General features: G+C 54.4%; 1 protein-coding gene across 3 annotated transcripts in view; it reads right to left on the bottom strand.

Annotated features, from left to right (window-relative positions):
• The window catches only part of CERS4 (ceramide synthase 4), a 33,147-nt gene that overhangs the window by 6,309 nt on the left and 14,657 nt on the right, over window positions 1-12,181 (bottom strand). For all 3 annotated transcript variants that reach the window (XM_047704791.1, XM_047704809.1, XM_047704801.1), the window contains exon 2: window positions 1,726-1,899. In XM_047704791.1, the coding sequence (XP_047560747.1) occupies window positions 1,726-1,898 (173 nt within the window). In that variant the 5' untranslated portion in view covers window position 1,899. The remainder of the gene's footprint in view (window positions 1-1,725; window positions 1,900-12,181) is intronic.

The raw sequence follows: 12,181 nt of genomic DNA, 5'->3' as shown, positions 1-12,181 counted from the left end.
GCTCCAGTAGTGAATTGGGGCAGGTCTGCTGTCGTCCCTGCCCTGCAGGAAAGGTGGGGAGCCCCGCTGACTTGAGCCTCTTAGAACCCCTTAGGCAAAGGCCTCACTCAGTCCCAGATGACTCTCCCTCTGGGTGACCACAGGCTGGTCCCTCAACCTCTGTGCCTCCATTTCCTATTCTGTAAAATGGGGACAGCAATAGTGCTGCCTCACGGGGTTGTGCTAAGGGCTCCCTTAGGATGCATAAGCTGCTCAGAGCAATGGTGGGCACACAGTAGGCGCTCAGAGGGTATCTGTTACATAAATACAACCTCTGTGGGTATTCCCTGGGTCTCCTGGGGTCCAGCCTGTATCCAGGAAGCCTGGTCTGGAGAGACAAAGCAAGAGGTAGAATGCTCCCGAGTCCCTGTCATCAGGGGAGGGCAAAGCCAGGGACCCAAAGCGGGGGGAGGAGGGATCCGGGGGGTGGAGGGGGCTGAAGGGGGATAAGGGCTCTGGAGGGTGGGGGGAGGGATGGCGGAGGGGCCTGGTGGGCATTTCTGCAACCCAGCTTTGAAGGGACTGCAGAAGAGTGAGGGCAAAGGCCGGGTGGCCACATAGGAAGTAGTGGACCTGCAGAGGGCAGGGCGTGGGGAGGGAGGCCGGAGAGGGAATCTTGGGGAGGCAGTGGATCTTGGGGGTGCCGGCAGCAAAGGGGCCTGGAAGAACAGGTCTGAAAACTGTAACTACGAGTTGGTGGGAAGGGTGGGGCTACCTGGGACCCAGGAAAGGGACCCCAGAGAGATGCCCACACCCAGGAGACAGACAGCCAGGGAAAGAGGAAGAGACTCGGTTTGAAGCAGTGTCTGGGTCCCATGAGAAATGACTGAAAATCTACAGAGTTTGGGAACCAGGTTGCTGGGAACCTGTGGGGTGGGGAGGGTGGGCGGGTGGCGAACACTCAGGGGCGTGGGCACCAGCAGGCTGCAAGAGACTGGGGGTGGGGACGGACGGGGGTGGGGTGGGGTGGTTTAGGGCACAAAAGGGGAAGCCAGTGCTTTTTGCTCCTTCCTTTGCTACAAAGGGAGGAGGGAAGCCTTAGGAGCCAGGAAGGAGGGGTTGAGGGTCACCTTGCCCATAGGAGAGAGGCAGGAGGGAGTGGGCAAGAGGCAAGTCTGGGTGGCTCAGCTGGGTAAGCAGTTAAGCATCTGCCTTCAGCTCAGGTCATGATCTCAGGGTCCTGGGATGGTGCTGCCCCCCTCCCCCAACTGCATCAGGCTTCCTGCTCAGTGGGGAGTCTCTGCTTCTTCCTATACCCTAGCCCCCTGCTCGACCCCCCCCCCACCTTGTGCCCTCTTTCTCTCAAATTAATAAACAAAATCTTTAAAAAAAAAAAAGTTTCTTTGCTCACTGACTGGCCTCTGCAGACCCTTATGTGGTCAGCAAAGAAAGAACGTGCCCTCCAGGCCCACTCCCCCACCCCCCGCCCCCCAGGTTTGCCAAAGACGCAGGTGCCTCCAGACCCGAGCAGCAGCCATGGTGACAGGGAACCAGCCCTCAGAGGCTGGAAGAGTGTGGGTGGTAGCAGCTGGGGGCAAGGGGGGTGCCAGGAAAGGCATGCCGGCTCCAAGCCAGGCTCTATCCAGGACACATGAGGACGAAACAACACAGGACAGTTGGCCAGGGTGAGCACTGTGCACAGGGGAGGACAACAGGGCCAGGCACCACCACGAGGCATAAACTCACCTCTCAAAGGCCAAGCGCATGACCACCAGGACCAGCGCCACGGGCAGGGCTGCCAGCAAGTCCCGGGCATGAGGATAGACCAGGCCATCCCGGTCCTCTAGGGCAGCCCACGTGTTGTTGGGTGGCAGCCACAGCCTCTCCTGCCAAAACCATTCGCTGAGGCTGGACAACATCCTGTGGGCACAGGGTCCCGTTAATGGAGCTCAGTGCGGGAGGGCCCACCACCCCATCCTCGCTCGCCCCCTTGTGCCCCATCGCCCCGCAACCTTGACTTTATGACAGCCTGTGTGAAGGAGGGACTTGCACTGTGTGCCCTCAGGCAAGTGACCTGCCGGCTCTGAATTTCAAGTTCATTTGTCGTGCAGGGACAGCAGCTCACCTGGGAGCCCAGCCCGCTAACGCAAAGTGTCTCCCTGCCTGCTGGTCCCGGAGACACACCTCATGAAAAGAGTTATTACTCTGCACTTCACAGGTGCAAAAAAAGGTGGCCGGAAGTCAAGGGACTGGCTGACTGGGGTCATAAACTGGAGTTCTCCAATGTCACGGGAGGTGTCCTGCCATTGTGGGAAGTTGCCTCCAAGGCAGCCCAAAGGTGACAAGCTGAGGAAATCCGCAATTCCCTTCTTGAGCATCCTTCCGGGTGTGAAGGTAGGCAGCCCCGCTGGCTGTGAGGCTGGGATGCGGCTGGCAAGAGTCCCTGGTGCGTGACGGTCCTGCCTGATCACTGGAGCCGCAATTAAGTGAGCTTTCCTTCCACCAAGAAGGCTTTCCGGCAGCCATCTTGAGGCGCCCAAGCAGCTTTGCCCTTTCCCGAGATCTTAAGACAAGTGCCCGGACCCCCACACTGGCCCCCACTTGGGATGTTTGTTCATCCTTATGTCTATCCATCCCATCCATCCATCCATCCAACCATCCACCTTACCTGCTGATCTACCTGTCTGTCCATCCACTGTCCCGCCATCCATCTACCTACCAACCAACCCACCTACCACCCATCTATCCATCCATCCAGTCGTATGTTCATCCATCCACCTGCCTGCCCATCTGTCCATCTACCCATCTGTCCATCCGTCCATCCATCCATCTGCCTATCCACAAGGTGTTCTCTGATTGACTTGTTCATGCCAGGGTGTAGCTAGGTGTTAGGGACACATCAGGGAAAAAAGCAGACATATTCCTGTCCCCATATGGGGGCAGCCAACACACAAGTATACAGATTCATAAATGAGATAGGACCATGTGATGAGGCCTGGTAGAAAATGAGTAGGGTACCACGATTTTAAATGAGGTGACCAATGAAAGTCTAAGGAGATGCCTTCTAGGCAGAGACCCAGAGATAAGAAGGGCCTGGGTTTACGCAGAGGAGAGCAGTGTGGCAGGGAGGGACTTTCAGAGAAAGCAGCAGCAGGTGCAAAGGCCCTGAGGCAGGACTGAGCTCATAGAGTGTTAGGGGAAGAGCAAGAGGCCCCTGGAGCAGAATGAGCAAGGGGGAAGAGGGAGGGGGGGAAGGGAGGGAAGGGGAGAGGGGCAGGTCATGCCGGGCCTATGGGCTTCTGGGAGGAGTTGGGACGACTTCCCCCAACATTCGTGATGAAAAATTTCAAACCTACAGAAAAGTTGGAAGAATTTACAGTGAACTCCTACACCCCAGCACTAGATTCTGCCGCCCACAGTTTGCTCTATCTGCTCTATCAGATATCTGCGAGTGCATCCATCCACCCTCCCCGCTCCTCCCCCATCCCCACTCCCCCAGATCAGGCCATCTTATTTTTCTGGATGCATTTTAAAACAAGCAGCAGACATCAAGCTGCATCACCCCTAAATATTTCAGCACGCAGATCATTAGCTAGGCTTCAATATTTGCTAATGGGTTTTTTTTTCTTTCAAGGTAAAATCTGCTAGAGCGAAATGCATAAATCCTTCACCATACGGTTGCCGAGTTCGAACAAATACAGGCAGTCTCGTGACGCAGCCTCCAACCACGGACATTCCCCTCCTCCCTCCACAAAGCTCTCCGTGCCCCTCTCCGGTCAACTTCCATCTCCTCCAGCTAAAGGGAACCTCGCTCCTGACTTTTGTTCCCACCATGCATTCATCCTGTCTGCGCTAGAACTTCCTATAAGCAGCATCACACACTCCATCTTCGTGTCTGGCTTCTTTCGCTCTGGGGAACCGTTTTGAGATTTGTGTGTCATAGTATCTACTGGCAGCCCCCCCCACCGCCCCCAAATCGTGGATATGTACCATCTGCTTGTTGATGGCAACTGGAATGCTTCCCATTTGGGGTGATTAGGAACACAGCGATTGCGAGCAGACACATCTCCTGGGTCAGCCCAGAGGGCTGGACGGCTGGATCGCAGGGAAGCCACCCATCTGACTTCATAAGCAGCGGCCAAACTGTTTTCGGGGGGGGGGGACGTACCATTTTCCACTCCCACCCGTGATGTTCGGAGGTTCTGTGGCCCTTGGTTTTATTTTAGATAAAGACACAAGCCATGGGGTGTTGGCAACCTTGTGGGAAGTGGCTTCCTTTCGGAGGCCTTTCGGAGGCCAGAAGGAGGTGCTGTCCACTGGAAGGGGGTGGAGAGGAGGGGCAGGTTTCCAGAGACTTCTTTGTTTGTTTGTTTAAAGATTTTATTTATTCATTCGACAGATAGGGATCACAAGTAGGCAGAGAGGCAGGCAGAGAGGAGGAAGCAGGCTCCCGGTGGAGCAGAGACCCGGATGTGGGGCTGGATCCCAGGACCCTGAGATCATGACCTGAGCTGAAGGCAGAGGCTTTAACCTACTGAGCCACCCAGGCACCCCTGTTTTTTTGTTTATTTAAGATTTTACTTATTTATTTGACAGAGAGAGAGAGATCACGAGTAGGCAGAGAGGCAGGCAGAGAGAGAGGGGGAAGCAGGCTCCCCGCTGAGCAGAGAGCCCAATGTGGGGCAGAAAAGCACACACAGAATTCCATTTTTATCAAGTTCAACAGCAGGCAAAACCGACCGAGGATGGCAGCATCTGTGTCCCGCGGCCACTGTCGCAGGTTACCACTAACACAGTGGCAGATGTGTTCTCTCACGGTTCTGGGGCTCAGGAGTCTGAAATGGGTTCTTGCTGGGCTGAGTGCAAGGTTGGGCAGGGCTGGGCTCCTTCGGAGCTCCGGGGGAGAATCCGTTCCTGCCTTTTCTGGCTTCTAGAAGCCACTTGCACTCCCTGGATGAAGGTCCCGTCTTTGTCTTCCAAGCCAACATCTCTCTCTCTGACCCTCCTGCCTCCCTCTTATAAAGACCGCTGGGATGACACTGAGTCACCGGGGAATCCGGGGTCAGCCCCCACACCAAGCTCAGCTCATCAGCAACCTCTAGCCCCCTTCATCACACAAAGCTCCAGGATCAGAACGTGGGCGTCTTTAGGGAGCATTATTCCGTGACCACACTGCTGGGCATCGGGACAGGTGGCTGCCTTGGGGACAGGCAGTGACCAGAGGGGCCCTGTAGGGTTGCCTAAGGCTGGCATGTTCAGTCTCCTGATCTGAGCCAGTGCTCTTCTGGTTGAGGAAATTCACTGAGTCATCCATCTCTGATGTGGGCCCTTTTCTCCTGCTAATGAAAATGCCTCCATTTTAAAAGTCCACCATTCTGATTCCAATCCCACCGTGTGGGCTTGTCCATGGGACTCAACTCAGTTCTGACACTGGACCTGGAGACAGCATCAGATCCCACGGGGTAAGGGGCTCAGTCCTACAGAGACTGTCCCCCCACTTCAGCCTCCAAGTATGTCTAAATGAAATCGTCACCTGTGCTTCTGTCCAACTGGCTGTAAACCAGAGGACTCCCGACCCCCTCCTGGGGGTTTTGAGTAATTCACTAGAGTGGCTCACAGAACTCGGAGAGACGTTTTACTTACTAGGTCACTGGTTCATTAGACAAGGACACAACTCAGGAACAGCCCAATGGAAGAGACATAGACAGCAAGGTGGAGGGGAGGGGCCCCCCCACCTCCACATGCATCACTCTCCCCAAATTTCCACGCACGCACCAACCAATAAGCTCTCTGAACCTCGCCCTTTGCGTTTCTGGGGAGGCTTCATTACAAAGGCATGCTCGATTAAATCATTGCTCACTGCCCAATGAGTCAGCCTGCAGCCCCTTCCCCTCCCTGGAGGTGGGAGGGGGCTGCACTAAATTTCTATTCTCTCTCTCTTCATTCTTTGCCTTCCCTGACAACCAGCCTCCTCACCCTGGTGCCCCAGAGGCTTTCCCAAAGTCGGCCATGTCAACCTAACAGAGGACACCTAGATCACCCCCATCGGTGGAAATTCCAAGGGTTTTAGGAGCTCAGTGTGAGACTGGAGACAAAGACCAAGTATTTATTTCCTACTATAAATCATAACATCACAAGTCAAGTACAGAAAAAAGAAAAATTCTGAGAGTCTGGGTCTCAGAACCAGCATGTGGCTGGCGTTCAAGTCCATGGGGAGGGATGGACCAGCCCAGGGAGGGACGGAGATGAAGGAGCAGTCTGCAGTCCCCATGGTGGTGGGGGGCACATCTGGCAGTCAGATGAGCAGTGGCAGCAGCCTGACAAACGGTCAAGGGTATATGACAGCGGCTAGTCTAGACCCAGCAGGCTCAGATGGCCCAGACAGAAGGGACAGATGGGCACAGAGTCTTCTGCCTGGGTGGTTGATTGCTCTACAAGAAACTAGCTGCACTGACAGGCAAGGTTGGCTTGATCTAGTGCACCGACCCCCCACCCCCCACCTCCACCTGAGGGCGCATGCCCAGCCTGGCATTCCCACTTCCCAACTGGAGCCACATCTACCGCATGGTACCTCTAGCCTCCTCCCACTTTCTCAGCAGACCTCCCTCCCTCTGCTGCTCAGTGCAGATGCAAATAGGCAAGGAGTCCCAGGAAAGCCCCCAGCCAGCCAGAGCTGTGGCAGATACCTGGGAGTCCCGGCCCCCTACCCCATATGCTTCCCCCACTCAAGGATGCCCAGATGAAGACCCACCACCTCTGTGCCACCGGCAAGTCGTGATGAACTTCAGAGACAAGGGGGAACACACAAGACCAAGGGCATCTTCCAGTCTTAGGCCTCCACTGATGTCCTGGGCTTCTCAAGGCCCCCATTCACTGCCTGACACTTTTGGCTCCCACCACACCATAGGATTTCACACAGCCCCTTTTACAAGTGCTGCCCTCTGCCTAGAATGCCCATTGAATATTTATTGCCCTATGCTGGGTGCTGAGAACATGAAACGGTCTCCACAGGGCTTATACACCTTCCCTGTCTGTCTGGCAAACTCCTAGGCATCCCTCAAAACCCAGTTCATTTGTTGCTTCCTCCTGGAGGTAGCTCCCGATTGGATTCAGTTGAAGCACACTCCCCCAGTCCTGCTTCACTCACTGTGAGGTTGGGAGCTCATCACGGAGGCTCTCTGGAGACAGCACGGGGGGGAGAAGGAAGAATGCGTGACCAGCCTGGAACCCCAGTCCCCTCAGCTGAAGCAAGCCTGGCCTTTTCTGGCGTCCATGTCAGACTGACCCACCTTGACTGCAGAGGTCTCAGCCCTGGAAGCCCTACCCCTTCTCCAACCTGTCTGTCTGTCTGTCCCCTCCTAGCACGCAGGAGGGACTCATGTGCGGCTGTTACTAAACATTCACGACCAGCAGGGCCCAGACTTCTTGTCCTCCTCCACCCGACCCTCAACAGACCCCTCCTTCCCAGAGGATGGGAAGGAATGAGGCTCAGGGTGGCACTCATCCTCGATTTTCCTTTTTCTCCTTTGGGCCCCAGCTCCTCTGCTCATTTCCTGTGACTCTGCCACACTGGGCCCAGCTGCCCCATCTGAAAAATGGGTACAGCCAGACTGCCTGTTTTCCAGTTTGTTGTGTGGGCCCAGGGGACCGTACCACACTGAGGTGACTCCTGCCTCACCCATTCACCAGGCAAGCAACCTCAGGCAGGCAAGCAGGCTGTTCTGTGTCTCCGTTTCCTCATCTGTAAAATGGGGTAATAAGAACCCTTTCCACATGGGGCAGTGGAGTGAGTGGTAAGTAGGACTGACCTGCATGTTATTAGCAGCAGAGAGGGGCGGTGGGATGAGGGGCAGTCTGGGGAGGTGGGGTGCTGGCCTGCAGCAGATTCTGGAAGGTTCTTCCCAGAACCTCCCTGACCTCTGCAGCTTTCCCTTAAAGCTGTAGCTCATGAACTCAGGCTGGGCTTAGCCAGGGCCACTGAGGGGTCATCTGGAGACTCACTGAGTGAGGGAGTGGCTGGTCAGCCCAACCAGCCTGAGCCTACAACCCCCCACACCCCTGCCCTGCCCCTAGTCTCCCAGCAAGGCCCCAGTGTCTTGAAGCCTCTTTGGCCTCACTCCCAGCCCTGCCCCTGCCACCTGGGAACCAGACTCTGATAATCCTTCTGAGTGGCTAAAAATATATCCTCAGACGCGGGGGAGAGAGAGAGATTAGGGCTTTGTGCTGATACTGGGAGGGGAGGATGAGCAGAGGATCCCTGTCCCCTCTCAGGGGTCTGAGGGAGCTGACTCGATCCTTATTGCTCCCTGGAAGTCCTGAGCGCTACCCGGACTGGCCAGCAGAGCAGGGCTGTGCACAGAAGGTTTGTTTTATTTTAAACCTAGCTGGGAATGCACGACTTGCCCGGGGTTGTGAAAAAGGAAATCAATTCAGACTCCAGATGTCTGGGCTGCCAGGGACGACGGACACTCACTCACACACACACACACACACCCCTCCGGGCTCCTGCAGCCTGGCCTGCTGCCGGGGATCACCTGACTCCCGCGGCTGGAGGCCCAGGCAGGGAACACGTGATGTGCTAAGTGGGGGTGGTGTGGAGACAGCCACAGCCTCCCCCGCCCTGGACCCTGGCTGTCCCCTCTGAGCAGAATCCCTATGGTGGTGTTCCCTGCCCGGCCCCAGGTCCAGGACTCTGCCTCCTACCGCGACCCCTCAGATTTAGACACATTGTTGAGGGCGCCTGAGTGGCTCAGTCGGTTGAGTGTCCGACTCTTGATTTCCACCCTGGTAATGATCTCAGGGTTGTGAGATCAAGCCCTGTGTCAGGCTCTGTGCTGGGTGTGGGGCCTGCTTAAGAGTCTCTCTTTCCCTCTTCTTTCTCTAAATAAATTTTAAATAATTTTTAAAAGTAAGAAAAAAAAAAGACGACACACTTCTGCCCTCCATACTCTGGTTCTGTTGATACACCCTCCCACACCCCACCAACTCAACTGTTTGCAATGGCTGCTTGCTGGCCTTCTAATTCACCAAGCTCATTCCTACCCCAGGACCTTTACATATACATACCCAGCTCACCAAGCTCATTCCTGCCCCAGGACCTTTGCATGTGCTATATAGAGCTCACCAAGCTCATTCCTTCCCCAGGGCTTTTGCATGTGCTGTGTTCAATTCACCAAGCTCATTCTTAACCAAGGGCCTTTGCACATGCTTGTACCCCTACACATCCCTGTGTCTAGTGTTCATTATTCACATCTCAGCTCAGAGAAATCTTCTCAGATCACTACCAAAGAAGCCTGTATATTATTCCATCTCCTCACCCCGTTTTGTTCCTTCAGCCCTCTTGTCCTACCTGATCTATTATTTGTTTTTCTGCCTTACCCCAAGATGTAAGACTCCTGAAGGCTAGAATGTTGTTTTAGGCACTGCAGTATCCTAAGCTAGGGCCTCGCACAACATCGGGTGCCGACTAAGTGCTAAGCAGATGAATGAATGGGTATGGGTAGTGCAGACACACGGACAGGTGGGTGGATGTGAGGACTTCAGTGCAGGTGGTGAGATCTTCTAGAAAAGACAAAAACAAAAAACAAAAAAAACCCACCGGGTCTCCTGGTTGGCTCGGTTGGTGGAGTGGGTGACTCTTGATCTTGGGGCTGTGAGTTCAAGCCCCACATTGGGTGTGGAGCCTACTTAAAAAGAAACCCTCTGTTTCCACAGGCAAGGTCAGCTTGATCCCAGTAAAGGAGATTCCCTGTTGCCCCATTTCAGAACTGGGAAACCCGAGGCTTAAAGCAAGAAGCTACCGGCCATTCAGTCAGCAAGAGAGAGAGCTGGAACCGGAAGCTCACCAGGGTGGCGAGGGGGCTGCCCTGTACCACCAGTGGGCTCAGGGCTCATGGGATTCTGTGCAGCCGCCCCAGACCTGCCTCTGCCTGTCAGTCTTTCTCCAGGATCAAGCCCCTCCCCCACCCTCTCTGTGTTTTCAGCGAACCAGTTGCTCAGCATATAATTTCTTTTTTCAAAGATTTTACTTATTTATTTATTTGAGAGAGATAGAGAGTGAGTGAGAGAGCGCATGAGAGGGGAGAAGGTCAGAGGGAGAAGAGACTCCCCGCGGAGCTGGAAGCCTGATGTGGGACTCAATCCCGGATGACTTGAGCCAAAGGCAGTGGCTTAACCAACTGAGCCACCCAGGCGCCCCTCTTTTCTTTCTTTCTTTCTTTCTTTTTTTTTTTTTTTTAAAGATTTTATTTATTTATTTGAGAGAGAGAGAGAACGAGCGCATGTGGGGGAAAGAGCAAGGGAGGAGGACAAGCAGGCACTGTGCTGAGTTTGACGCAGGGCTCGATCCCACAACCCTGAGATCACAACCCAGCCCAAAATCAAGAGTCGGAGGCTTAACCCACTTCGCCACCCAGGCGCCCCTCAGCACATGATTTCTTAACTGCTACACCCCTTGGCAGGCCCGGGGGGCTTAGGTGAGCTGCACCCCTGCTGGCCACCCTCTTGGCAATGCCCCCACCCCCCAAAGAAGACAGCCACCAGCGGGGCCATGAGGATCACTGCAGCTGCCTTGGGCTGGCTGTGGGCCACTATGATGGCCTCAGCTCCCTCCTAGGGCCCCGCCCAGCAGCTGGGACACCCATGAGCTTCCCTCCAGCCACCAGCATCCGGGACTTAGCATCCGCCCTCGGCCTTCTGCCCTAAATGCCTGCCCCTGCTTCAGTGGGCTGGTTCCCACTAGCCTTTCAAGACCTGGGTCAGGTTCTATTTCCTCCTTAAGAGGCCTGCTCTGCCTTCCCCACACACAGCAGAGCCCCCTCCCCCACAGCCTTGCCCCTCTCACTGCGCCCTATCCCTGGGTCTTTCTTTGGAGCTTTCTTTAGCCCTGGAGCTCAGAGAGCTTGCTGGCTCTGAGTGTCCCCCTGGGCAGTGAGAGCCCGGGAGAGACCTCTGGGGTCCCCAGCATCACCTAGTGTATTGGTGGTGGTCAGGGAGGTTTCAAGGACCAAGAAAGGAGAGAGGATCAGGTCTCCTGGAATTTGAGGGGGAAGGGAGCAGTCCTCAGCCCCCAAAGCAAGCGGGGATGGGGGGGGATGGGTGGCAGGTGCTGACTATTACCAGCACAGGGACTGATGAAGCTTACAGGTGGGGGATAAGGGGAGCCCACTTGGGCCATTACAATAAAAACAAAAATAAAGCTTTTTTGAGGTATCCTTGACACACAAGAAAGTGCACATTTAAAGTGTGTGATCTGATGTGTTCTGACCTATGTACGTACGTGTGAAATCGCCACCCTCAACCGAGATAATGAACATATCCATCACTCCCTGAATTTCCCGGTACCCTTCTGGAGTCCATCCCTCTCTCCCCTCCAGGGCAAATTTGCAATCTGGATGTCTAACAGTCGGGGACTGGAAACCTCAGGGCTCCATGTGAAGAAATCTTACATTACAGTCCGAAAGGCAGAGGAAAATACATCATGGATGGACCTTGAGGACGTCCTTTGAGGAAGCTAGTCACAACAAGACAGACACTGTAGGATTCCGCTCACAGGAGGTCCCTAGAGAGATATCTGTAGAGACAGGAAGTGGATGGTGGGTGCCAGGGGTGGGGGAGGGGGTGGGGAGACAGAGTCTCAGATTAGGGAGATGAGAAAGTTCTGGAGAGGGACGCACAACGATGTGAATATATCAATACTAAACTGTGCACTCAAAAATGGTCAAGATGCTAAGTTTTATGTCACGTGTATTTTACAACACTTAAATTTTTTTTGAAAGGTGGAGGGGGAGAAGGAGAGAGAGAATCCTAGGTAGGCTCCATGCCCTGCATGAAACCCAATGGGGGGCTTGATCTCATGGCCCTGAGATCGTGACCTGAGCTGAAATCAAGAGTCAGATGCTTAACCAACTATGCCACTCAGGTGCCCCCAATTATTAATTTTAAAACACGACCAAAGGAAGGGCACCTAGATAGTGCAGTTAAGCAACTGACTCTTGGTTTCAGCTCAGGTAATGCTCTTGATGTCGTGAGATCAAGCCCCACGTATAGCTCTGCACCTTGGAGTCCACTTGGGATTCTCTCTCCCTTTCCCCATCCTGCTCATGTCGTCTCTCTCTGAAATAAATAAATATATCTTTTAAAAAAAATCACCAAAGGGTAAAAAAGAGGAGGAACATTATGCTCATTGACTTGAGTGAGTGGG

Source organism: Lutra lutra, chromosome 1 (assembly GCF_902655055.1).
Source record: "Lutra lutra chromosome 1, mLutLut1.2, whole genome shotgun sequence".
NCBI classification, from domain to species: domain Eukaryota; kingdom Metazoa; phylum Chordata; class Mammalia; order Carnivora; family Mustelidae; genus Lutra; species Lutra lutra.
Note: the sequence above shows the minus strand (reverse complement) of the source record. Positions and strands in the feature narration are given on the sequence as shown.